The 24,813-nt window shown below is 42.5% G+C and overlaps 1 protein-coding gene across 3 annotated transcripts; it reads right to left on the bottom strand.

The window, feature by feature from the left end:
- Positions 1 to 1,670: 1,670 nt before the first annotated feature.
- Positions 1,671 to 24,508, bottom strand: LOC5514510 (SH3 and multiple ankyrin repeat domains protein 2). 3 transcript variants are annotated; one of them, XM_032384105.2, is made up of 21 exons: positions 24,357 to 24,508; positions 22,206 to 22,363; positions 21,972 to 22,043; positions 21,713 to 21,838; positions 21,453 to 21,524; positions 21,168 to 21,276; positions 20,611 to 20,762; positions 20,422 to 20,466; positions 20,148 to 20,270; positions 18,283 to 18,399; positions 18,074 to 18,218; positions 16,985 to 17,488; positions 13,022 to 13,114; positions 12,610 to 12,673; positions 11,197 to 11,300; positions 9,997 to 10,121; positions 8,598 to 8,757; positions 7,899 to 7,988; positions 4,680 to 7,708; positions 3,211 to 3,257; positions 1,671 to 2,920 (listed from the first exon to the last, which is right to left on the bottom strand). In XM_032384105.2, exons 2-21 carry the CDS (start codon positions 22,311 to 22,313, stop codon positions 2,680 to 2,682), a joined length of 5,526 nt encoding a protein of 1,841 aa, XP_032239996.2. In that variant the 5' UTR covers positions 22,314 to 22,363; positions 24,357 to 24,508; the 3' UTR covers positions 1,671 to 2,679. The 3 variants fall into 3 exon arrangements, with proteins under 3 accessions (XP_032239996.2, XP_048578594.1, XP_032239998.2); XM_048722637.1 differs by lacking the exons at positions 20,148 to 20,270; positions 20,422 to 20,466; positions 20,611 to 20,762; ... (4 more) ...; positions 22,206 to 22,363; positions 24,357 to 24,508 and adding an exon at positions 18,960 to 18,992; XM_032384107.2 differs by lacking the exons at positions 20,148 to 20,270; positions 20,422 to 20,466; positions 20,611 to 20,762; ... (4 more) ...; positions 22,206 to 22,363; positions 24,357 to 24,508 and adding an exon at positions 18,637 to 18,669.
- Between the last annotated feature and the right edge of the window lie 305 nt (positions 24,509 to 24,813).

Here is a 24,813-nt window from a genome sequence, read left to right on the forward strand (position 1 = left end):
AAAACCTTTTCAAAGTTATCCAGTAAACCCACATTCTCCTACATTAATATGAAGACCTTTCCATGACACTAATAAACACTTGTCTAAAATAAATAGTAAACTTACAAAAGACGATATGATGATGATGATGATGATGATGATGATGATTACGATGATGATTATGATGATAGGGCAAAAAGGACTTGTTTAGAGTTCGAGAGCTGATCAAAAGGTTTTTTAGATAATACCTTAAAATCTTCTCTTAAAATATATTACATAATTCATTTTTTTATTATTGATAATGATAATATTTTTATGATCATAACTGTTATCTTATTATTGTGGAGCAATGAATGGGGGACTTGCACTAAGAAATCAAGTGGCATTAGAGTGGAAAACTTCTGCACGTGCTGGCTTTCAGCGGCAAGATCAGTTGACACTTTCTGGCATTATCTGTGTTTACTTGGGGTTGAAGTTTGCCACTCAAAAAGGCTCGTGATTTCTGATGGTAAGTCACAGATAAGGACCACAAAGGAATATTGAGCTAGTTGAAATATCTGAGGAAAACTAGAGCAAGCAATCCTTGGCTAAAAGGCACGCATTCAAGAAAACAATCGAGCATGATGGTAGGTCCCTTACCCTCGTTGTCAGATATCATATGATCGGTTCATACCCTCCATGTCAGCTATCAAATGGTCGGTCCCTCCCACCGTCAGATATCAAACGGTCGGTCCCTTACCCTCCCCGTCAGATTTCAATGGTTGGTCCCTTCCCTCCCTGTCATATATCAAATGGTTGGTCCCTTACCCTACCCATCAGATATCAAATGGTCAGCCCCTTACCCTCCCTGTCAGATATCAAATGCATGGTCGGTCCATTACCCTCCCTGTCAGCTATCAAATGGACGGTCCCTTACCCTCCACGTCAGATATAAAATGGCCCATCCCTTACCCTCTCCGTCAGATATCGAATGGCCCATCCCTTACCCTCTCCGTCAGATATCAAATGGTTGGTCCCTTACCCTCCCCATCAGATATCAAATGGTCGGTCTCTTACCCTCCCCGTCAGATATAAAATGGTCGGCCCCTTACCCTTCCCGTCAGATATCAAATGGTCGGTCCCTTACCCTCCCCGTCAGATATCAAATAGTCGGTCCCTTACTCTCCCCGTCAGATATCAAATGGTCGGTCCCTTACCCTCCCCGTCAGATATCAAATGGTCGGTCCCTTACCCTCCCTGTCAGGTATCAAATAGTCGGTCCCTTACCCTCCCCGTCAGATATAAAATGGCCCGTCCCTTACCCTCCCCGTCAGATATCAAATGGTCGGTCCCTTACCCTCCCCGTCAGATATCAAATAGTCGGTCCCTTACCCTCCCTGTCAGGTATCAAATAGTCGGTCCCTTACCCTCCCCATCAGATATAAAATGGCCCGTCCCTTACCCTCTCCGTCAGGTATCAAATAGTCGGTCCCTTACCCTCCCTGTCAGGTATAAAATGGCCCGTCCCTTACCCTTCCCGTCAGATATCAAATGGTCGGTCCCTCACCGTCAACTATAACTATAAACACCGCCAACTACACCGGTCTTGGCTATGAGAAAGGGGTCGCTTCGCCTGTTAGCTACACACAGCCAAGACAGGCAAGTCAGTAAACAAGCTAGCCTCTGGTACCCAGTGTAATGAACACTCAAACTGACTCAAATTAATTGTTTAATCGTAGAAAAATAGTTGCTTATTCAATCAAAGATAAATCTATGCTTATTTACAATACAAAAGTCTCTATTTACTCGTTAAGAGTAGCCTTACCATCTTAATAAACTCTATATTAACTTGGCTCTTCCCTTTTTATCTCGTCTTGATTTTTATGTAAACACGTGACATAACAAGGCTGTGTTTTTAGATTCGTTGGTCATCCTGTGGTGACTATGTTTTTTGCAATAGCTTGATTTCAGTGGGTGGGTGAGATTAGCCACTGAGTTCACCATGGTCCCCCTGTGGTTAGCAATTCGATTCTAGAGGGTGGGTAAGTTTAGCCACTGAGTTCACCATGGTCACCCTGTGGTTAGCAGTTCGATTCTAGAGGGTGGGTTAGTTTAGCCACTGAGTTCACCATGGTCACCCTGTGGTTAGCAGCTTGATTCTAGAGGGTGGGTAAGTTTAGCCACTGAGTTCACCATGGTCCCCCTGTGGTTAGCAATTCGATTCTAGAGGGTGAGTTAGTTTAGACACTGAGTTCACCATGGTCACCCTGTGGTTAGCAGTTGGATTCTAGAAAGTGGGTAAGTTTAGCCACTGAGTTCACCATGGTCCCCCTGTGGTTAGCAATTCGATTCTAGAGGGTGGGTAAGTTTAGCCACTGAGTTCACCATGGTCACCCTGTGGTTAGCAGTTGGATTCTAGAGGGTGGGTAAGTTTAGCCACTGAGTTCACCATGGTCACCCTGTGGTTAGCAATTCGATTCTAGAGGGTGGGTTAGTTTAGCCACTGAGTTCACCATGGTCACCCTGTGGTTAGCAGTTGGATTCTAGAGGGTGGGTAAGTTTAGCCACTGAGTTCACCATGGTCACCCTGTGGTTAGCAGTTGGATTCTAGAGGGTGGGTAAGTTTAGCCACTGAGTTCACCATGGTCACCCTGTGGTTAGCAGTTGGATTCTAGAGGGTGGGTAAGTTTAGCCACTGAGTTCACCATGGTCACCCTGTGGTTAGCAGTTGGATTCTAGAGGGTGGGTAAGTTTAGCCACTGAATTTTCCATGGTCATCCTGTGGCCGAGACTCTTGACTCCAAGCTCTTTCATCTCGGCTTTGCTGAGTTCTGGTAAGTGGCAACCTTGTATGTCGTTTTCACGGAATGTTTCTACGTATTGGTGGAAGCCCAGGGACTCAAGCCACGAGCAGACATCGTCACATGACCACTCCGTCAGAGGCTTGACCAGGAAGTGTTCCCTGGAAACAATAATGAACAAGGCATTCAATTTTGCGCTCTGTGGAAACAATCATGAACTGGGCATTCAATACAATGCTTTGTGCTCCGTCGAAGTAATAATAAACAAGGCATTCAAATGGAAAACAATAAACGAGGCATTCAATACAATACTTTTCGCTCCGTGAAAACTAAAATGAACATGGTATTCAATACAATGCTTTGCGCTCCATGAGAAACAATAATGAACAAGGAAAGTGCTTGATATTCTGTTGGAATAATCATGAACAACAGATTGACGCGATTGACTCACCGTTTAGGGGAAGATTTGAAGGCAGTAGGCGCACTAATGACTTTATTCTAGAAGAGAGGGACACAGGTTTTAAGTACCGGGAAGATCTCAGGTAATAACAATAACAACGCTCATGAAAGTATAACAATAAATTAGCATCAATAGGTTATCACATTTAGAGTTGCTCCATGAACATCCCCTACATTTCTATTTAGCCCCTAGACTCCTCTTTCTTACATTTAGATTTAGCCGCTGACCGCCCCTCTACATTTCTATTTAGCACCTAGGCTCTCCTTACATTTAGATTTAGCCGCTGAACCCCCCTCTACATTTCTATTTAGCACCTAGGCTCTCCTTATATATTTAGATTTAGCCCATAGACCCTCCTTACATCTAGATTTAGCCCATAGACCCTCCTTACATCTAGATTTAGCCCATAGACCCTCCTTAAATTTAGATTTAGCCGATAGACCCCCCTTGGCAAGAGCTAAAACTGTTGAACCCTTAAAATCTGTGGTTAATAACATGACAACTGTCCAACATGGATATAATTTGAGATCAGGAAATGAGAAAATAATAGGACCGCAAGCTAAAACTTGTAGGTTTAGAGGTTTTGTGACTGTGCGCTATTGTTAGTTTCTGTGTGACGACCTCTCACTTGTAATTCAGCCATGATAGCTGCAATGGTGTAGAAATAAACATATATTATTATTATTATTATTATTATTATTACATTTATATTCAGCCCATACACCCTCCTTACATTTATATTTAGCCCATGGACGCTCCTTACATCCATATTTAGCCCATACACCCTCCTTACATTTAGGTTTAACCCATACACCCTCCTTACATTCATATTTAGCCCATAGACCCCCCTTACATTTATATAAAGCCCATACACCCCCCTTACATTAATATTCAGCCCATACACCCTCCTTACATTTAGATTTAGCCCATAGACCCCCATTACATTAATATTCAGCCCATACACCCTCCTTGTATAGATTTTGCCCATAGACCCCCTAACATTCAGATTCTTCCCATAGACCCCCTAACATTCAGATTTAGCACCTGGAGCCATACTCTCCTAAGCAGTCGTTCTGACTCCAGCCTCGCGTGACAGAGGTGAGAATGCCTGCGTACGAGACTAATGGCCACATTTCGCAGTCAGGTAAGATATAGCCCCTGGATCCAGAAGAAAAAGTTGAGAACAATAAGCCTTACACCCCCTATCACTACAGCGTGTAAATACGAGTATCAGAGACAAAAGAGAGCTAAAGTCAACACGAACGGCATCAAAAACGGCGCGCGGCGCGCGTAGAATGTAAAAATAGGGAAAATGCCGTTCGAGATTTCCTGTCACGGACGTCAACGCCGTTTTTCAGCAATTCGTGAGCGCGCGCGCCGTTTTTGATGCAGTTCGTGTTGACTTGCTTGAGCTCTCTAAAGACTGTCGTCGCGAACGGCAGATAGAACACGTAACATACCTGGTCGAGTTCCGGTAGTGGCGGCGGTGGTATTAACTCACTGCTCAAGTGATCATGTGAAATCTCGTCCTCCTGTAGAAACTCGGGCGGTGGGGGCAGGCTAGGGGATGGGATCTCAAGAAAGCGGGAATCATCGTTGAACTCGTCAGGAGGAGGAGGGAGGTCAAATTCCTCGTCCGCATCTACTCCCCTTTCGGCGACGTGATCAAGGTACGAGTCGAAGCTGGGTGGTGTTACAACAGGTTTAAACGGTTTCGCAAGAATACCCGCTGGCTTGGGTGCAGTGGCGGGTTTGGCAGATACCTTAGGTGGTGCAGGGAGAGTCTTGATGACCGTAATAGGGTAGGCTGAGGAGGGTTCTGTCGGATAACGGGACTCATAAGGGGAGTGTGACTCATAAGGCAAGCGTGACTCAGCCGGCAAGCGTGACTCAGCAGGCAACCGTGACTCGGCGGATGAGCGTGACTCAGTGGTCGAGCGTGACTGGAAGGAAGAGTTTGACTCAAATGGAGAGCGCGACTCCAAAGGCAAGCGTGGCTCACACGGTGACGGTGACCGTGGGCTCACAGGGGAAGACCCCCCTGACCTATCCTTTTTCAGCATGAGTTTGATTTTGAGTCCTGTCGACGTTGTGATAGTTCTCTCCACAAGCTCGTCCACGTCGCCTGGTGTGTCCTGCGCGCTCCCTGCAGGCGAGGAAGTGATAACAGAATGTGTGTCGAGTGTCGCTTGTTCCTGCCTCCTTCCTGCAGACGAGGAAGTAATAAGGGGCGCTAAATTGGGCCTATTACCCGTATTTCCATCCGTATTGACGCCTTCTGTTGCATTCCCAAGTGTCGAGAATTTATTGGTACGTAAAGGCGAGCTAGGATTTACATTCACAGAATTTTCCTGGTGCTTGTTGGGGCTAGGGGGTTCAGTTTCAACCTCCTCAATTCCACCCCTCCCCCGTACATCTTCTAGGGAGAACCCAGTTCGGATACGCTCGGTGCTTGCATTTAAGCTCTCCTCAGACGGGGAGCCAGAGCTGTACTCGTACCAAGGTCGAGTGTGACTCCCCCCGCTTGACTTAAGTACCCCATTTTCGTCACTACTCCCCTGGAAGGATACAGGGGGAGTAACAACTTCCATAGCAGAATTAGAGTCGCTACTGTTCCACGAATTCAAGCTCCAGTTCTCGCTCTCAACTTCTCGACGGATCATGTCATCAAACAACATCATGGTACGATCTTCTTCTGTATTCACACCGGGCTCTAAGCGCTCCGGCGAGTTATCGATTGACGTAGGAGGAAATAATGACTTTCGAGGAGAAGAATCAGATTCTGTTCGGATAAATATAGGCTTATGTCTCGGGGAAGGGCTTTTCTTTTTGGGCGGCACCGGGGGCGGTGGTTTCCGTGCCGGCTTGCTGTCTTGGGCTGGTCGATTGATTGGGATATTGGGTGAATCATTGGCTGGTCGGTTGATTGGGATATTGGGTGAATCATTGGCTGGTCGGTTGATGGGGATATTGGGTGAATCATTGGCTGGTCGGTTGATGGGGATATTGGGTGAATCATTGGCTGGTCGGTTGATGGGGATATTGGTTGAATCATTGGGCTCGTCGTCCCATGAGGAGGGGGAGTCGGGATGCTCAGCCTCCGCGGCGAGTCTGGCCGCGCGCGCAGCCACAGCCTTAGCGAGCATATCCGAGTGCTGGGAGCCGAATGTCGGCGTTGTCTTGTTGCTATGTCCACCCAGCTTGCCCAAGGGCTGTATACTAGGCTTCGATGCGCGCGCAGGTTGGCTATCCACAGACTTGAGTTTCCCCCGTTTGGCGTTCAACGCGTCAGTGGTGATAAGGCCCGACAGTACAGGAGTCATGGGAATATTATTCTTTTTAACCAGTTTTTCCTGTTGCTTGACAGGTTTTTCGGGTTGCTGGTTGCGTTTCAAGCCCATGGTTGGCGGGGCTGGTGGGGGAGCAGGAGGGGCCTGGACACTAGGTACGGGAGGGGGCTGGGGAGGTTTAGCTTGAGTAGTATTTCGCACTTGCGTACTATGCTCGTTACCACTGTTCAGGCTGCCCTCATGCAAATTATCATCGTTCAGCTTCGCCATGATATCCGAGCGTACCTTGTCCATTGCCCGAGTCCTTGCCGTAATCTTGGCAGGTGCACTGGCCTTACGCGTGCGCTGATCGAACTCATCAGAGCACTGGGTCAGCCTCTTGTCCATTCGCTTGGTTCTTGCCGCTACAGCTTGTTGCAGGGCGGATGAGAGCGAAACGGGTCTACTAGAGTCCAGGCTGTGACGCCTGTCACTAGCGGAGGAGCCATCGTCTCGCGACCTTGTCTCCTCGTTGTTTGTTACCTCTATGGGCGTTGCGATAATGGGAGCATCACGACTGGACATGGATGTCTCAACATAGGAGTCCCTACGACCAGGCGTACCAGGCATGGCGAGATTAGGAACATCCTGCCGAGAAATAGGCCTTTCCGCATATGGCGCACTCGTACAAGGCGTCGCGATAATAGGGATATCTTGCTTGGACCCACGCCTCTCAACAAAAGGGGCTCTGCTTCCAGGCGTGGCCGCTAAGATGGTATCGTTGTCTAAGACGTCGTAATCCCGCAAAGGTATGTAGTCCGGTGCTGGAGGCGGTTGAATTGCCATGTCTGGGGTGGAGTGACTGCTAAGCTGCGTTCTCACGGAGAGCTTGCCAGGATCCTCGGACATAGAGCGCGACAAATGGATTTTGTGATCGGGAACCTGCGGGATTTTATACGGGACAGCCGTGCTCACGGGACGCCTCCTGATTGGTTCAGTATTTGGCGCTATGGGGATATTTTGCATGGAGTGAGATCGCTCAATAGGTTGATTCGGCGGCGTGCGACTGGCCTTGGTTTTCCCGTTGAATTTGAATTGTGCAGCAGCGCGTGCGTTGCTTGATTTGCGACGTTGGAGCGTATGCCAGGGCGAGTCTTTCGTTACAGTTATAACGCTGTCCACACCCAAGTTGGCGGGCTCATCATGGTTCAGACCCGTATCTACAGCAAGAATTAAGACGAAAATTATCCATTTAAACAAACATTGGAGATTAATCATGATAAGATTTTCACATGCGCGATTGAAATCTGGTTGATTGACATGTGTGTGATTAACAAGTGTGTGATTGACAGATGGCGCATTGGCATATGGGTGATTGACAGATGGGTGATTGACATGTTCATAACGTACCGAAGAGTGACGGGCGGCTGTTAGTGCGCAAGCGTCCAAGTGTGAGCGTGGTGGACGGGTCACGTGCCGGTAGTGGAGGTGGCTTTTTCCCTGTCAAGTAAGAGTTATATCAGACATTGCTCATTCTCGGTATGTAGCCAACTATATACACCTTTTTTTTTAATAAAGACGATAAATAAAATAATCGCATTATCTTTCTACACTTTCAGGTATTCTGTAGACATGTAACGATACCCAACGTAGTTTATGCTACATAGTTAACAGTCATAAGCCTGGCCAAGCTTTCAAACATGTTGGTCAAACATTGAAAACGAACTCTCGCGTTGGCATGACCACAAGCACACGCACACGCACTTTTTCCGTAATAAATAAAGGAGAGGTCAAAAGTTGCGCCATGGGAACTCTGGCTGAATAAAAGTACGAAGCACGCGTAGTATTGTTTGATGGCTGGCTAAACGGCAAAACCTGTACGTTCAACAGGAATGTTTGATAAACATGTTTCAATTCTTTTAAACATCCCGTGGAAGCCAATTGAGTGTCGTGTTTTGTGGGTGGCTCAAGGTACGATTGGCGTTAAACGGTACGTCTGAAAACATGATTAAATGATAGCCAGGCCTGTATAAGCATGTAATACCTGGTAGCCAGGCCTGTATAAGCATGTAATACCTGGTAGCCAGGCCTGTATAAGCATGTATATACCTGGTAGTCGTAATGAACCGCAAGAAAGGGCATCATCGTACGGTAGACCGTTGACTGCGGGGGGGACCGTCATAATCTTCAGGGTGACCGATGTCCCGCTTCTCCTGATCAGCTCCACCACGTGGGTATGCGTTGCCGTGGTAACGTCCTCCCCTTCCACCTGTTGATTAGCGGAGTTCAATTGGCTGATAGGTTTACTGATGACGCCTTGCTCATATGGATTTTAATAAAACAATTTATTACTTTACTCTACCTTAGCTTAGTGGACCCACTAGCTCCAACCCCAGTTGGGGTGTTCCAGCCCCATGTAATATACTTTAGTTTATCTAAAAGTCTTGCGTTTGATAGTGTTTATTACTCCCCCCTTGACCTCTTTTCAGTCATCTATATCTTCCCTTTATTGACAGTGCAAGGGTTGGCCTTCAGAATAAATTCCCCCCTTGACGTCTTCTCAGTCATCTATATCTTCCCTTAAGTGACAGTTTAAGGGTTTACCTCGAGAAAAAAGTCCCCCCTTGACGTCTTTTCAGTCATCTATATCTTCCTTTTATTGACAGTGCAAGGATTGGCCTTCAGAATAAAGTCCCTCCTTGACCTCTTTTCAGTCATCTATATCTTCCCTTAAGTGACAGTTTAAGGGTTTACCTCGAGAATAAAGTCCCCCCTTGACGTCTTTTCAGTCATCTATATCTTCTCTTTAGTGACAGTTTAAGGGTTTACCTCGAGAAAAAAGTCCCCCCTTGACGTCTTTTCAGTCATCTATATTTTCCCTTTATTGACAGTGCAAGGATAGGCCTTCAGAATAAAGTCCCCCCTTGACCTCTTTTCAGTCATCTATATCTTCTCTTTAGTGACAGTTTACCTCGAGAATAAAGTCCCCCCTCGACGTCTTTTCAGTCATCTATATCTTCTCTTTAGTGACAGTTTACCTCAAGAATAAAGTCCCCCCTTGACGTCTTTTCAGTCATCTATATCTTCTCTTTAGTGACAGTTGACCTCGAGAATAAAGTCCCCCCTTGATGTCTTTTCATTCATCTATATCTTCTCTTTAGTGACAGTTTACCTCGAGAATAAAGTCCCCCCTTGACCTCTTTTCAGTCATCTATATCTTCTCTTTAGTGACAGTTTACCTCGAGAATAAAGTCCCCCCTTGACCTCTTTTCAGTCATCTATATCTTCTCTTTAGTGACAGTTTACCTCGAGAATAAAGTCCCCCCTTGACCTCTTTTCAGTCATCTATATCTTCTCTTTAGTGACAGTTTACCTCGAGAATAAAGGCCCCTCCTTGACCTCTTTTCAGTCATCTATATCTTCTCTTTAGTAACAGTTTACCTCGAGAATAAAGTCCCCCCTTGACCTCTTTTCAGTCATCTATATCTTCTCTTTAGTAACAGTTTACCTCGAGAATAAAGTCCTTGCACTTGACGCCCTTCCTGTCGGCCTCCCCTCCGCGTTCAACTTCCCCGATGTACTGTAAGGCGGGGAACTCAAGCGTGGGCTGGAAATCTAGTCTTGGGGTTTGAGCTACAACAGATAAATAGGTACCATTAGCTTAATAATTGGCAGGATAGCTTAGGGATAAGGGCTTCGTCACCGTCAAGCAAGAGGACCAAGGTGGGAACTTTGTGCATTGGGGACTGTGAATACCTCGTCTTTTGGAATGAAGAGGTCCTTTCTCACCGCACGTTATTGGGTACGATCTTCAGTGGCAGTGGTTACACACCAGCTCACACTCATGATTGTAAACTGTACGGAGCAGACTGTATTTATACAGTGACCAGTAAAGCCAGTTGCATGTCAAGTGCAATTAAACTTGCCTCGCCATGTCGATTTGCGGTATACATTACTAGACATTTTGTTTCATTTTGCCAATTATTATACCAATCTTCAGCGACAGTGGTTATACGCTAACTCGCACTCATGATTGCAAACTGTACGGAGCAGACTGTACTTATACAGTGACCAGTAAAGCCAGTTGCATGTGAACTTGCCTCACCATGTCGATTTGCGGTATACATGACTAGACATTTTGTTTCATTTTGCCAATTATTATACCAATCTTCAGCGACAGTGGTTATACGCTAACTCGCACTCATGATTGCAAACTGTACGGAGCAGACTGTACTTATACAGTGACCAGTAAAGCCAGTTATGTGAACATGCCTCGCCATGTCGATTTGCGGTATACATTACTAGACATTTTGTTTCATTTTGCCAATTATTATACCAATCTTCAGCGACAGTGGTTATACGCTAACTCGCACTCATGATTGCAAACTGTACGGAGCAGACTGTACTTATACAGTGACCAGTAAAGCCAGTTGCATGTGAACATGCCTCACCATGTCGATTGACCAGTAAAGCCAGTTGCATGTGAACATGCCTCGCCATGTCGATTTGCGGTATACATGACTAAAAATTTTGTTTCATTTTTGCCAATCATCATACCAATCACTGTCAGAGGGCATTCGCTGTAGGATGTTTTCATTTCGCACCAATTGCAAATTCACGCAAATTGCTTTCCATGGTATGTGTACACTGTCATTGCGTTAATCACTGTCATCACGTTTCTACTAAATTCTGATTGTCAACAACTTACAGTTGGCACCTCTCATCTGGAATCCAAATCCTCCCTGATTGCCTCGGTATAGTGTTACAACTCTAGGAGGCGGCATATGACCAGCATCTATTGACGGCCCATCGCTATAGATATACCACACAGATACACATTACATGATGACTTTAGGGGGATGTGTGTGACCATAGACAATAGGATTTATTGACACCACATCGCTATAGATAATATGCCACACAGAGATACATTACATGATGACTCTAGGGGGATGTGTGTGACCATAGACAATAGGATTTATTGACACCACATCGCTATAGATAATATACCACACAGAGATACATTACATGATGACTCTAGGGGAATGTGTGTGACCATAGACAAGCTGTTGTAGAGAATATATCACACAGAGATACATTACATGATGACTCTAGGGGGATGTGTGTGACCATAGACAATAGGATTTATTGACACCACATCGCTATAGATAATATACCACACAGAGATACATTACATGATGACTCTAGGGGGATGTGTGTGACCATAGACAATAGGATTTATTGACACCACATCGCTATAGATAATATACCACACAGAGATACATTAAATGATGACTTTAGGGGGATGTGTGTGACCATAGACAATAGGATTTATTGACACCACATCGCTATAGATAATATACCACACAGAGATACATTAAATGATGACTCTAGGGGGATGTGTGTGACCATAGACAATAGGATTTATTGACACCACATCGCTATAGATAACATACCACACAGAGATACATTAAATGATGACTTTAGGGGGATGTGTGTGACCATAGACAATAGGATTTATTGACACCACATCGCTATAGATAATATACCACACAGAGATACATTAAATGATGACTTTAGGGGGATGTGTGTGACCATAGACAATAGGATTTATTGACACCACATCGCTATAGATAATATACCACACAGAGATACATTACATGATGACTCTAGGGGGATGTGTGTGACCATAGACAATAGGATTTATTGACACCACATCGCTATAGATAATATACCACACAGAGATACATTAAATGATGACTTTAGGGGGATGTGTGTGACCATAGACAATAGGATTTATTGACACCACATCGCTATAGATAATATACCACACAGAGATACATTACATGATGACTCTAGGGGGATGTGTGTGACCATAGACAATAGGATTTATTGACACCACATCGCTATAGATAATATACCACACAGAGATACATTAAATGATGACTCTAGGGGGATGTGTGTGACCATAGACAAGCTGTTGTAGAGAATATATCACACAGAGCCTAGATTATTTGATAACTCTAGGGAGATGTGTTATCAAAGCCTGCAGTATGTGTTAATGGGGCATCATTATAGAGAATACACCAGATATAAATAACTAGTATCACAAAGCACTGACCTCTTGGCGTAGATTGAAGTAATAGAAGAGGGTCGGTTGAATAACGTGTGACGCCTTGGTTTTTCTGCAATAAAAAAGGAGGTTTTTGTCTATTAGAGGCTTCATAGAATTAATGTTACACAGGTACAGTCGAACCTCTATTAAGCGGCCCTCTATTGAGCGGTCACCCTCTATTCAACGGTCATTTACCAAAGTCCCAAATTTTCCCCCTTATGTTTACTGTAAATTTGACCTCTATTGAGCGGTCACCTCTATTAAGCGGTCACTAAGCTTAGGCCCGAGGGTGACCGCTTAATAGAGGTTCGACTGTATCTATTTTAAAAAAGTTTCACAGCGTAGAATGACACATAGGATGTTACGTATGTAGGTGTTGTGCCATAAGAAGTCATGATATCAAGGATCCTGTATGTACCTGATTTCACCTCCTCAACACAGGTGTGCGGGAACCAACCATTCCTGCCGTCAACACGCCCTTCCCAGAATCCTTTCTCACCGACATACAACACTGAAAAGAAACATAGCATGTATCACTAAAATGGAGAATTTAAGAGTGCCACAATAGTTCAGTGACACAGGTTTTGCTTTTCAAGTCAGAGATAAAAACGAGCTCTCTACTTTGGGGGCTGTGAATTCCACATCTTCTCAGATAAAGACGATAAGCCAGAGGTCCCCTTTTTGAAACCTGTATTATCGTGTATTGGAAAGGGATGAAACAACCGCTGGGGATGATGGCCCTTGGTAACATTTTCAGTGATAATGCTTCACACTAACTTAAAGTGCCTTTGTCAGCCACACATTTGTTATTATTATTAATAAATATTGGAAAACACATAATGTGTTGGTATGCGATATACAAATACTAAACATTTCATTTTGTTCCATTGTGTGAGATAAGGGAAGCCTGTAATTTTACGGCTCGTATGGCCATTTCCAGTCCTTACATGTCACAAAAGGGCACCAACAGTCTTAACTTGTCACACAGCAAACATCTACAGTTACATGTCACGCAAAAGCACCTACAATGGGTTACTTGTCACGCAAAGGCGCCTCACATTGGAAATTTTAGTAAATGTCATTCACTTCTTAAAACGGAATTTTTTTAATACAAAAAAATAGTTTTTTTTGTAATTTGTAGGCTAGTGACGTCACATTACTATGGCTGGTCACGTGATTGACATATACGATCGTTGCTTGTAATACAAGCGCGCCAAACATGAAACAGTAGGAAGAGCGAACTGCACTTTGTTGTTTCTACAATACTGAAGCATCTTTATCAAAATTTATTAAATTTCTAGTTTGCGTCTTGCGGGAAAAGGTGCGTTTTGTGATAAATGCATGTTAATACATCACGAATAATCTACCTACTGCTAACTGATTCTCGATGTAGAAACCACTAGAACCTCGGCAAATGACCTTCCATGCGAGACTCTAACGTGACATGACTCATCTGGTGACACGAAACTGCAGGACTCTTTAAACAATAAACAAAATCTTCTTCCGACACTCATCGTTTGTTCATTAACTCAAATAAATTTTGTTAAGTTGGTATTTATTAACAATCTACTAAACCGGATATGAGGGAAACATGGTCACAGCTGCGGCAAATATCGCGAGAAAAAGAAGAGTCTGTATTAAGTGAGACGACGTGATAATACAGGGCACATTAAACAATAAACAAATATTTTTCCGACACTCGTTTTGTGTGAAAACTCACTTAGAATTTGGTTAGCTTTATAGTAACTTACTACATCGAATAAAAGAGTTCAAGCAAGTACAAACTTACAGCAATTACCGAGGGAGAGATGAAGAGTTTGTCTATCACCGGAAACACCGCTAAACCCAATTCATCAGCGATATTTGATTGTTTAAACAGCAATATGGACTGAAGCTGAGCGTATTCAGCACACACATAATCGCGTCCAGACAATCGCATTAATTGCGATTATTGCCCTCTTAAATAACGACACCGATAACCGAATATTGAGTGGAAATGTCAACAAGACAAGAGAGTAGAATAGGTTAGGAACAAACAGCATCATTCGGCACAGAGCAAATTGGTCATAAAATAAATCGAAAGCAGCTGTCGTTAATTTATGTCAAACTAATAAGGTTTAGGAAACTTTACAGAATATTTATTTTAAAGGTACAAAAAGTCGTTAAACCTTGAGTGAAATTAGGTCGAGAGAGTAAGTAAATTTATATTTGCAAAGTCACACGAGGAACCTAATACAACATATAAGGTTGCACGACGTTTGGAAAGTCAGTCAGGGTATATGAAGGAGATTGGTTAGAAATGAGATCGGAAAGCCACGCTCAATGGGATAGCTTTTAAAGGAAGCGAAAATAATAACAAGGAAGAAGAAAGTGCGATGAAAGCACTCGTATGAAGTCCACTGACCGTCCTGTTTCCATGACTCGACCGAGTCGCCCGAATATAATTCTCTCCTGATCCACAAGAAACCATCATCTCGAGATTCACTTAAGTCCGATTGTGGACGCCTCGATTTCTTTACGCGGAAACTCGCGCTTCGTCTGTGAGATGCCTTTGACTTGGATGGGCTCAGGTCTCCTCGGGATTTGCTATCTAGTGATTTCGTGTTGTTTCTCTTTTCCATAGATCCTTCATCGCTCTGAAGAGGCGATTCCAAGCTGTGCGTTGTGATGATGTTTGATCGTCTCACTTGAGCGGGCCGTCATTTTCACACGCAAATGTGGAAACAGACAGTTGGAGGTCTGGATAAGCAAGCAGCTAACAAACCCTGGAATGGCTTGAACCGTGAAAGTTTCGATGATCCATCACACCCGCTAAATCGCAGCTCTTGAAAGGCGCACTGTAGAGTCACGCAAACGAAACACAATACGAGCGAGACAAATCCAGTGGTCACGAAATGTTATGAAGTCGCTTTGCACCGCTCTTGCAACTTTTAAGTAAAAAACGTTTTAAAAAACGTGTCACGCAAGAGTAACACCGAACGTAATGTGTCACGCAAAAAAACGCAAAGTTATGGAGTCGTTTTGTGCCGCTCCTGTTGTTCTTTGGTCACGCAAAGTTGTGGAATCGCTTTGTGCCGCTCCTGTGTCAGTGAGTTGTCAAGGTAACATGTATAAGGGAAGTGTGATGTTAATCTTCGAAATACCCGACGTGTCACGGAGTTTCAGAGGCGCTCTGTGGGAGGTGAATCACAGTCTCTATCATTTTGTCATCCTAGAAGAGTACCAAATGCGAGAAAGCATCCATTCCCATCGGCTGATTTGGGAAAGCTATTACGATTAAACAACAGATCTTAATTGGTAAATAACGTAGACAGCTTTGTTATGATTATTTTTAAATTTCTTCAAATAATTTGTCTTCAAATTTAGAATGTAAATAATAACTACAGTAAGGTGTGACTGATAAGCTGCAAACAAGTGCGACATTTCTTGCAAGTATTAGCATTTCAAGATTGAGTATAATACTATCTGGCATGGCATGGCATCTTGTAAAAGTTTTATTCAACAAGTTTCTTATTCAAATAAAACAACAAAAACTTACATGACGGTCTAGCCATGCGTAAACTCCTGCAAGTATTTCCTTAGCGTTTCAGGAAAATTGAGTATATGTTCTGGGGTGATATCTGGCTGTCATCTTGTGAATACAGTACCATCAGAAAACTATTACAAGCTATCAATTATGAATAAGCAGCGGGAAAAATTAAATTACCCTTCCACCGTCACATCTCATTTTACAGCCAGCGCAATGCCAAGTAATGGGAGAGAGCCAAAAAAAAGGGGCGATTCATAGATATGGTCTTAAAACGAAATTCCCAATCGACAGTCAACAAATATAGAGCGGGGGGAGGTAGGGGGGGGGGGGTCCCGTAGGCGTAAGCGAAGTAAAACAAATACCGATTTTTATAAAACATATAGTTAGTTGTATTGTATTATTGTATTGTATTGTAATTTGAAAGTATTCCGAAAAAACAAATGTAGTTTACAACTGATATAAAATTCACAAGAACACGCGCGAGTTCGCCGCCCATATTTACCTATTTATAGTATTTCAGACAAACACACGCAGCACTTCTTGGGTTGATAACTTTTATAAATTGTCATATTTTAATAAAAAAAATATCAATTCCTGAAATTCCGCTGACAACATCAGGCGAGATGAGGACCCCCACGGCAAGACAGCCTAGTTTAGTTTTAGTTTAGTGTAGTTTTATTATATTGTCATTTTCTTTGTATCACTTTCTATATCATTGTAATTTTACTGAACCAAACCTTCGTGTTCTACCTTTATATATGAACATAAGTAGGGTGACTTCACAAGCTACTTATAAGGCTTCCGCTTGTGTATATATATGTATATACAAATACAAGTAATTGATTGATTTACCTTCTACAATGTCACCCTTGTTAAGCGCCAGTTCGCCGCCCATATTCGGCTTGTACTCCTTGACTGCGATGAATCTCTTGCCAGGCATACTCGCGTACAGTCGCTTACGCATCGTTGCGCCGCCAGATATCATTTTCACCGGCGGCGCCGAACGCCCATCGTATACGTCCGTACCTCGACTTCGCGACCGTATCGCTTTAGCATGCGATCGATGCTCATTCGGAGAGAGTTCGGGCCCAGACCCGGAGTCGTACGAAGAGTCGGACGCTGTAGAGTCAATAGAAGCGCTACGCTGGACCCTACCTTCCCCGCTCGGTTCTTGGTCGGCTAATGAGATCGTGTCGCCAATGATACTAGGAATACTGTGCGTGGAAGAGCCCGACGACCCGCTACGAATGGACAATTGGCTGTCCGAAGGCGCCCGATCGAATAGCGAGTTCGCTCGGGGTCTTACGAGCGTTTTCCGACGTCGGGTGCTGTAGGTCGGTTTACTGGAGATTTTGACTGCAATGGAAAAAGGCCTGCGGTTTGATACAAGAAATCATTATGCTCTCTATCACTATGCTCGCCCCGTTCGCGCGGATTCAAGGTTTGTCATCAAAACAAACACACTCTCGTTTTCGTGTGAAAATATTATAATTCTTATATTTACTTTCTAGAAAATACGTGTTCTTATATTTTAGCGTAGACACATGGCTGTGCCTCCCATTGTTTTCTTAATGTTTCTCTATCGTGCCCCCCCCCCCCCCCCAATAATTCGAGGCCTGCTACGGCTATGAGACATCATGACCTGCGCGACAGCTGTAATTCATCTTGTTTCTAATCTCAAACCTATCTGTGCATCGTGATAGTTGCTGATATACACGTGATATACCTATCTGTGCATCGTGGTAGTTGCTGATGTACACGTGATATACCTATCTGTGCATCGTGGTAGTTGTGGATGCACACGTGACTTACCTATCTGATCATCATGGTGGTCACGGGTGATCACGTGACTTTCCTATCTGTCAATCAAGGCAGTATAAGATGAACACGTGACTCACCTATACGACCACCAAGGCAGTTATGGATGTACACGTGACTTACCTATCTGACCGTCATGGTAGTTTCGGATGTACTCTGCAAGATCATTGTTCCCTCCCATGGCCGCCATGTTGTACGCCGATTGATTGGCGTAGTTCAATATGTCTCTTCTAGCGCCGCGAAACAGCAATACATGCGCACAGTCCTCCTGGAAAAGGAACAAAGTCAATAAAGCGAGTACTGGCGCCTTACCACCCAATCCAAGGCCTTACCTGGTTGTTGCAGGCTGCTATGTGGAGGGGTGTATTCCCTGAGGCGTTGGTTACATTGATATCTGCACCGTAGTACAGTAGATGCTCCAGATGCTGCACTCTGCCATTCTTGCACGCCTTGCAATAAAAAAGCATTTTTATGAGGTCTAGTTGGTGTGTGATTCTAGGGGTCATAAATTGGTGTATGAACTGTGGCCAATGATGTTGTTGTGTGATATTTTGTCGACTCACATGGTTTATTTTCTACATGCCTTGACAAGTGTTGTGTGATGTTGTGTTACTCACATGGAATGTTTCCTGCATACTTTGATAGGTGTTGCATGACATTGTGTTACAACAACATGAAGTTCTCACATGGTGTATTTCCTGCATACTTTGATAAGTATTGCATGACATTGCATTACTAAAATTGTATATTTCGTGCATACCTTTACAAGTGTTGTGTGACATTGCATTACTTAAATGGTGAATTTCCTGCATGCCTCGATAAGCGTTGTGTGACATTGCATTGCTTAAATGGTGTATTTCCTGCACGCCTTGACAAGCGTTGTGTGACATTGCATTACTTAAATGGTGTATTTCCTGCAAGCATTGACAAGGTTGCGTGACATTGCATTAATTACATGGTGTATATCCTGCACGCCTTGACAAGCGTTGTGTGACATTGCATTACTTAAATGGTGTATTTCCTGCATGCCTTGACAAGCGTTGTGTTACATTGCATTACTTAAATGGTGTATTTCCTGCATGCCTTGACAAGCCTTGTGTTACATTGCATTACTCACATGGTGTATTTCCTGCATGCCGTGACAAGCGTTGTGTGTCATTGCATTACTCACATGGTGTATTTCCTGCATGCCTTGACAAGCGTTGTGTGACATTGCATTAATTACATGGTGTATATCCTGCACGCCTTGACAAGCGTTGTGTGACATTGCATTACTTAAATGGTGTATTTCCTGCATGCCTTGACAAGCCTTGTGTTACATTGCATTACTCACATGGTGTATTTCCTGCATGCCTTGACAAGCGTTGTGTGACATTGCATTAATTACATGGTGTATATCCTGCACGCCTTGACAAGCGTTGTGTGACATTGCATTACTTAAATGGTGTATTTCCTGCATGCCTTGACAAGCCTTGTGTTACATTGCATTACTCACATGGTGTATTTCCTGCACGCCTTGACAAGCGTTGTGTGACATTGCATTACTCACATGGTGTATTTCCTGCACGCCTTGACAAGCATTGTGTGACATTGTATTACTCACATGGTGTATTTCCTGCATGCCTTGACAAGCGTTGTGTGACATTGCATTACTTACATGGTGTATTTCCTGCATGCCTTGACAAGCGTTGTGTGACATTGCATTACTCACATGGTGTATTTCCTGCATGCCTTGACAAGCGTTGTGTGACATTGCATTACTCACATGGTGTATTTCCTGCATGCCTTGACAAGCGTTGTGTGTCATTGCATTACTCACATGGTGTATTTCCTGCATGCCTTGACAAGCGTTGTGTGTCATTGCATTACTCACATGGTGTATTTCCTGCATGCCTTGACAAGCGTTGTGTGACATTGCATTACTCACATGGTGTATTTCCTGCACGCCTTGACAAGCGTTGTGTGACATTGCATTACTCTCATGGTGTATTTCCTGCACGCCTTGACAAGCGTTGTGTGACATTGCATTACTCACATGGTGTATTTCCTGCATGCCTTGACAAGCGTTGTGTGTCATTGCATTACTCACATGGTGTATTTCCTGCACGCCTTGACAAGCGTTGTGTGACATTGCATTACTCACATGGTGTATTTCCTGCACGCCTTGACAAGCGTTGTGTGACATTGCATTACTCACATGGTGTATTTCCTGCATGCCTTGATGGTCCATCACACCCATCTCCGCCTGGTCATTCAGCAGGATTTCACAGCAGTATGGGTCAGCCCCGTAGAGTACTGTGTAATACAGGGCGGTCAAGTTCTAAGACAAGGAAAAGAAACAAAAAATACTATTTTAGTACATAGATAAACCTTGCGTGTACTGTATTATAATTTTCAAGAACCGAGCAAGAGAATGCAAGAAAAGCAATGGCTATCTTGATGTGCTATAGGGTAATGCCAGTTTTCCTTACCTTCCCGTCACGGTAATTTGGCGAGGCTCCAAGGTCCAACAAAGTCTATTAAAAATAAATATTAAGTGGACATCAGCTTTACAATTATAGTGAATTCCAATTACATATGGAATTATAGCGAATGCTAATAAAGAAAATGTGAAAGCAAACTCAAGGAATGAATGGGGTGATCTTGACATGTCGACCGACCTTGAGTGAGTTGACCTTGCCTTTGATGGCCGCCTTGTGCACGGAGGTCAGCCCGTCCCCCGCCCGGTAGTCAAGGTGCGCGCCACCATTTACAAGCGACATGATCAGGTCCATGCCTTGATCCCCCATTGCTGCAATAGTCAGGGGGGTCTCTGTACACACAATATGGACAGTTAGTACATCTGATCAGGGGGGGGGCTATCCTTTTATGGATTAAAGCTGCATTGTCACCAGTTTACTTCCAGAGGGCCGAAGGAAACCTCAACAATTAAAAGACAAAAGAATCTATTAGAATTCGAGATATTTAACAGGCCATCCCCTCTAAATTATCAATCACATCCTCAAAAAAAATTCCAATAGACACACTGCTTTCAATATTTTGAAATATTTTTCGCGTTTTCCGTTAAAAATCATTGAATATTGTTAGGCAATTGACTGGAAGTAAACTGGTGACAATGCGGCTTTAAGGGGTCTCTGTAGACAAATTCCCAATAATGTTGATACTAAAACTGCAGGCACATAACCAGGATCCCCCCCTCCCCCCAGACTCGACCAACCTCCAGTTTTGTCCTCCTGAAAGTTAGGATCCAGGCCCTTGTCTGTCAGTTTGGTCACTTGGGGGATTGAGCCCAAGGAAACTGCATCCAACAACTTCTTGAGGTTACCCTATATATTGTAAAAAAAGAAATGTAAATGTGCTCTAGCAAAAGCCAACTGGAAAGCTGACTTTGGCTGATGTTCTGATAAAGTTTGTTTAGTAGTCATACAGAGGGGAGTAAAAAGTCATACAGAGAGAAAAGTTGGAAAGCTTGTAATGAAAAGTGAGTGGGTGGCTAGATTACCTTTGTGTGAACTTTCTGAAGAGCCTTTGCATCATATTGCAAGGACTTGTACACTCTCCGCTTGTACTTGAACTATACAAAGATCAGTTTACCATTAGTGTGAGATCAATGGTGCTAGCTATTAAAACTTGATCTAAGTAGCATATCTAACTTAGACATTTACCCATTTTTTGCACTTAAGGTGAAATGTGAGGTAGCCTGTTAACATGGAAGAGGACAGAGCTTCCTCTTACAGGGAGAAAGTATATTCCTAACCATACCTCTAGCTGTGCAGGTTTCACACGCTGAGGGTACTCCCTGAATGTCCGCTCCTCATCGAGAAATTTGCCAGATCTACCATTGCAAGGAGGCTCATAAAATCCATAATTCAATGCATCTTTAACACCCTACAATAGATAATAAAAAAAACAAATGATATTTTAACATTATATTGTTTTTTTTTCTGTTGGCAAATATAGTAAAAGTATGTATTGATGAAAATTAGCAGCAAAAATTTGGATAAAAACAATTTAGACTAACCTTAGCTAGCTCACTAATGACTTGTAGCTTGGCAAGCCATATTCTTTCTTGGTCATCAAACAAGAACAGTTTCTAAAGGCAAAGCAGTCATTTAGTACCACTTTAATATCACTGGAAATATATTTAATGATAGCTTCAAAGATGAGACATTCAGTTGACAAATACATTGGGAAAAATGTGTAATAAAAGCAAATTCATTATTTCTCAAATTGAAAAAAATATTAGCAATAATACCTTTAGTACTCCCTCAGGAAACTTGACACAGACTTCCACTTCATAATTTCTATCCTCAAGATGACCATTGTGTCCTGCCTTGACCTCACCATTCATGATCACCACCATCAAGTCCTACTTTTACACTTCCTCCATAATCAGGGCAGTATGAAAGTAGCCTGTCAAGATCATGGAATGATACAGCAGTCTAATGAGTTGAGAATTATATCAGGTCGCACTCTTGGGCTCTCTTCATAACAAGAGTCAACTTTATGTTTCTTTAGGGAAGTCTTAATAAAGAGGAAAAATTGGCGAAGGCAACTACTGGTTAGACACTAAATATTGTGCATGAATGCATGTCTCTATCACAATTTTCCCTTGGCTGCTGAGTGTCATTCATTTAATCTATCATAGGGCCATGAAACATGACAGCATATTTCGTGATACATAGATTGGTGTAGAGCTGAGATTAATTCTAGCAAATTGATTATGGGTAGATCCAGGGGTTGGTAAGTTTCTGATAAAATCTCTGTTATTTTCCACTCCATTCATATTTTAGTTGATTTTTAAAGTCTGGATCGGCCGGCGAATATCTGCTTTACTAATACCAAATGCATACAGTGAACATACAATTTCTCATAACATGCATTCACAAAAACACAAAAGATGAGGGCAATTTTAGAGATGAAATTTTCTAGAATCCTCTTTAGTTTGTCCTGATTGTGACTATTGGAGATGATATATATGAATTCATTTTCGATTTTGTACCATAGAAAAAAAGATTTTGAGTCTGTTAAATAGAACTATTCCTAATAAACAATTCAATAATTTACTGCTGTTATGTTTTATTTGAGCAGATAGATAAAATGAGATTTTGAAAAAAAATGGACAGTATTTATTTCCTAACCATTAAAAATGCACATTTTATTTTAATTCTTTTGATTAATTTGACAAACTTGACGAACAAAATGCCAACGAATGACTGGTTTAAGCATTGTTGAAACTGATATGAAATTTATAACAAAATGAAATCATAAAACTGCTACTCATAAAACTGATACTGGTCCGGAATACATAACCATGAAAGAATTGATCTCAATAACACGATATTGGAACAGTTTACTAAAATTATTCTATAAGGTAGTTCAACCTTAAGTAGCTCAAATAATCAAGGAATTCATTAAAGTGAAAATAAAATTTAAAGTAAAAAAGTAAGTATAATATAAAACTGCTTCGAAATAATAGCCCATAGAATATTATTGTTAATAGAGGGAATCATTGACGGATTATAGAACCCAGCAAACTATTCAATAAAAATAATGGCAATTTTAATTTAATACACACCATACAGACTCAATACTAAACTACTGGGAAAGTAAATTTAGAGGCTCTAATAATATTTTTTTCACACTTCATGATGAGACACTTACACGTTGAAAAGTAATAAAATTTGTTTAAGTTATCCTGAATTTCTTATGCGAGCATTTGGATTAAAAAACGCGAAAATAATATCACAAAGATGTAGATTGAACTAGATTGTTGACCGTTTTTTATCGTTCGGATTAGGGTTAAATAAAATTTAATTATCCCTGTTCGACTGTAGTATAAAAACATCGACACTTTGGTGCGATTCAGCCGTAAATTGGTGAAAAAATGTACGCTTCGTGACACAGAAATTAGGCATCCTAAGAATTGCAATCTTCGGCACTCAGGAAGGCGACATAATCTAACCTAAAATCCACTAACCTAGTGTGGATAAAACACTGACAAGAGCATTAGAAAACGCTTCAAAACCGATCTTATTTGAATCTGAGTTTGTTTACAACGCGACAACATTTATTCAGGTTTTACTTAAATCACTGTCGTCCCAAACATAAATTCGGTTAACGATTTGACTTTCGATCAACAAAACGGAAAACATACAAAGAGGCTGTTTGAATTTAAATTTGGTGTGCACGCTTTTATATGCAATCATTCGCTGTGATTTTTATGGCCCTTAACTGTCAAAACAACAGCAAAAGAGATTAGTTAAGTTAGGTGGTCTACAAATATAAATATGCAAAGAAGCATTCATGATAGTACACACAGGAATCCTCGCCGAACATCAGTGGCCCTACTCAAGAATGCAAAGCGGAACAACTACACCGAGAAAAGGAATAACTTTTGGTTTACCTTGCAGTAGTCTCCTTAGGCCAAAAGTCTTCAATACTGCGTTATTCTTAGGTTAATTCAAGTTCTATCCATAAAGTTCATGTCACTTCGACGCCATTTTCAATGTATCGCTCACAATTTCAGTATCGCTCACTAATCCACGTGATAATGATAAGCCTTCCGATTGGCTCATGAGACAATACGATTCTAAACACAAAAGCGTCTAGTTTCCTGCTATTTAGCGCGTTAAAAAGAATCCAAAACAATGTGATTAGAGGGAGCGAAACTCTTAAGAATTAAAGGCGACTAGGATTTAAATGTGGAATTGCGATTAGAATATTAGTACCTGGCTATCGTGCGACACAATGTGTTGACATGATACACGAACACATAATTCTCGATGTTTCTCTCTCTCTCTCTCTCTGCCTCAGAAAGCAAAGACGCCCAGCTTCAAAATATCACGCTGACTTTGGTTTCA

The sequence above is a fragment of the Nematostella vectensis genome, chromosome 15 (genome assembly GCF_932526225.1).
Source record: "Nematostella vectensis chromosome 15, jaNemVect1.1, whole genome shotgun sequence".
NCBI classification, from domain to species: domain Eukaryota; kingdom Metazoa; phylum Cnidaria; class Anthozoa; order Actiniaria; family Edwardsiidae; genus Nematostella; species Nematostella vectensis.

Excerpts from the sequence above, each read along its gene's own strand:
- LOC5514510 (XM_032384105.2), bottom strand. The coding sequence starts at position 22,313 with ATGGTGGTGATCATGAATGGTGAGGTCAAGGCAGGACACAATGGTCAT. Across the intron at positions 21,839-21,971 it reads TCATTAGTGAGCTAGCTAAG|GGTGTTAAAGATGCATTGAA; the intron begins GTTAGTCTAAAT and ends TATCTATTGTAG. Across the intron at positions 10,122-11,196 it reads CCAGATGAGAGGTGCCAACT|CTCAAACCCCAAGACTAGAT; the intron begins GTAAGTTGTTGA and ends TATCTGTTGTAG.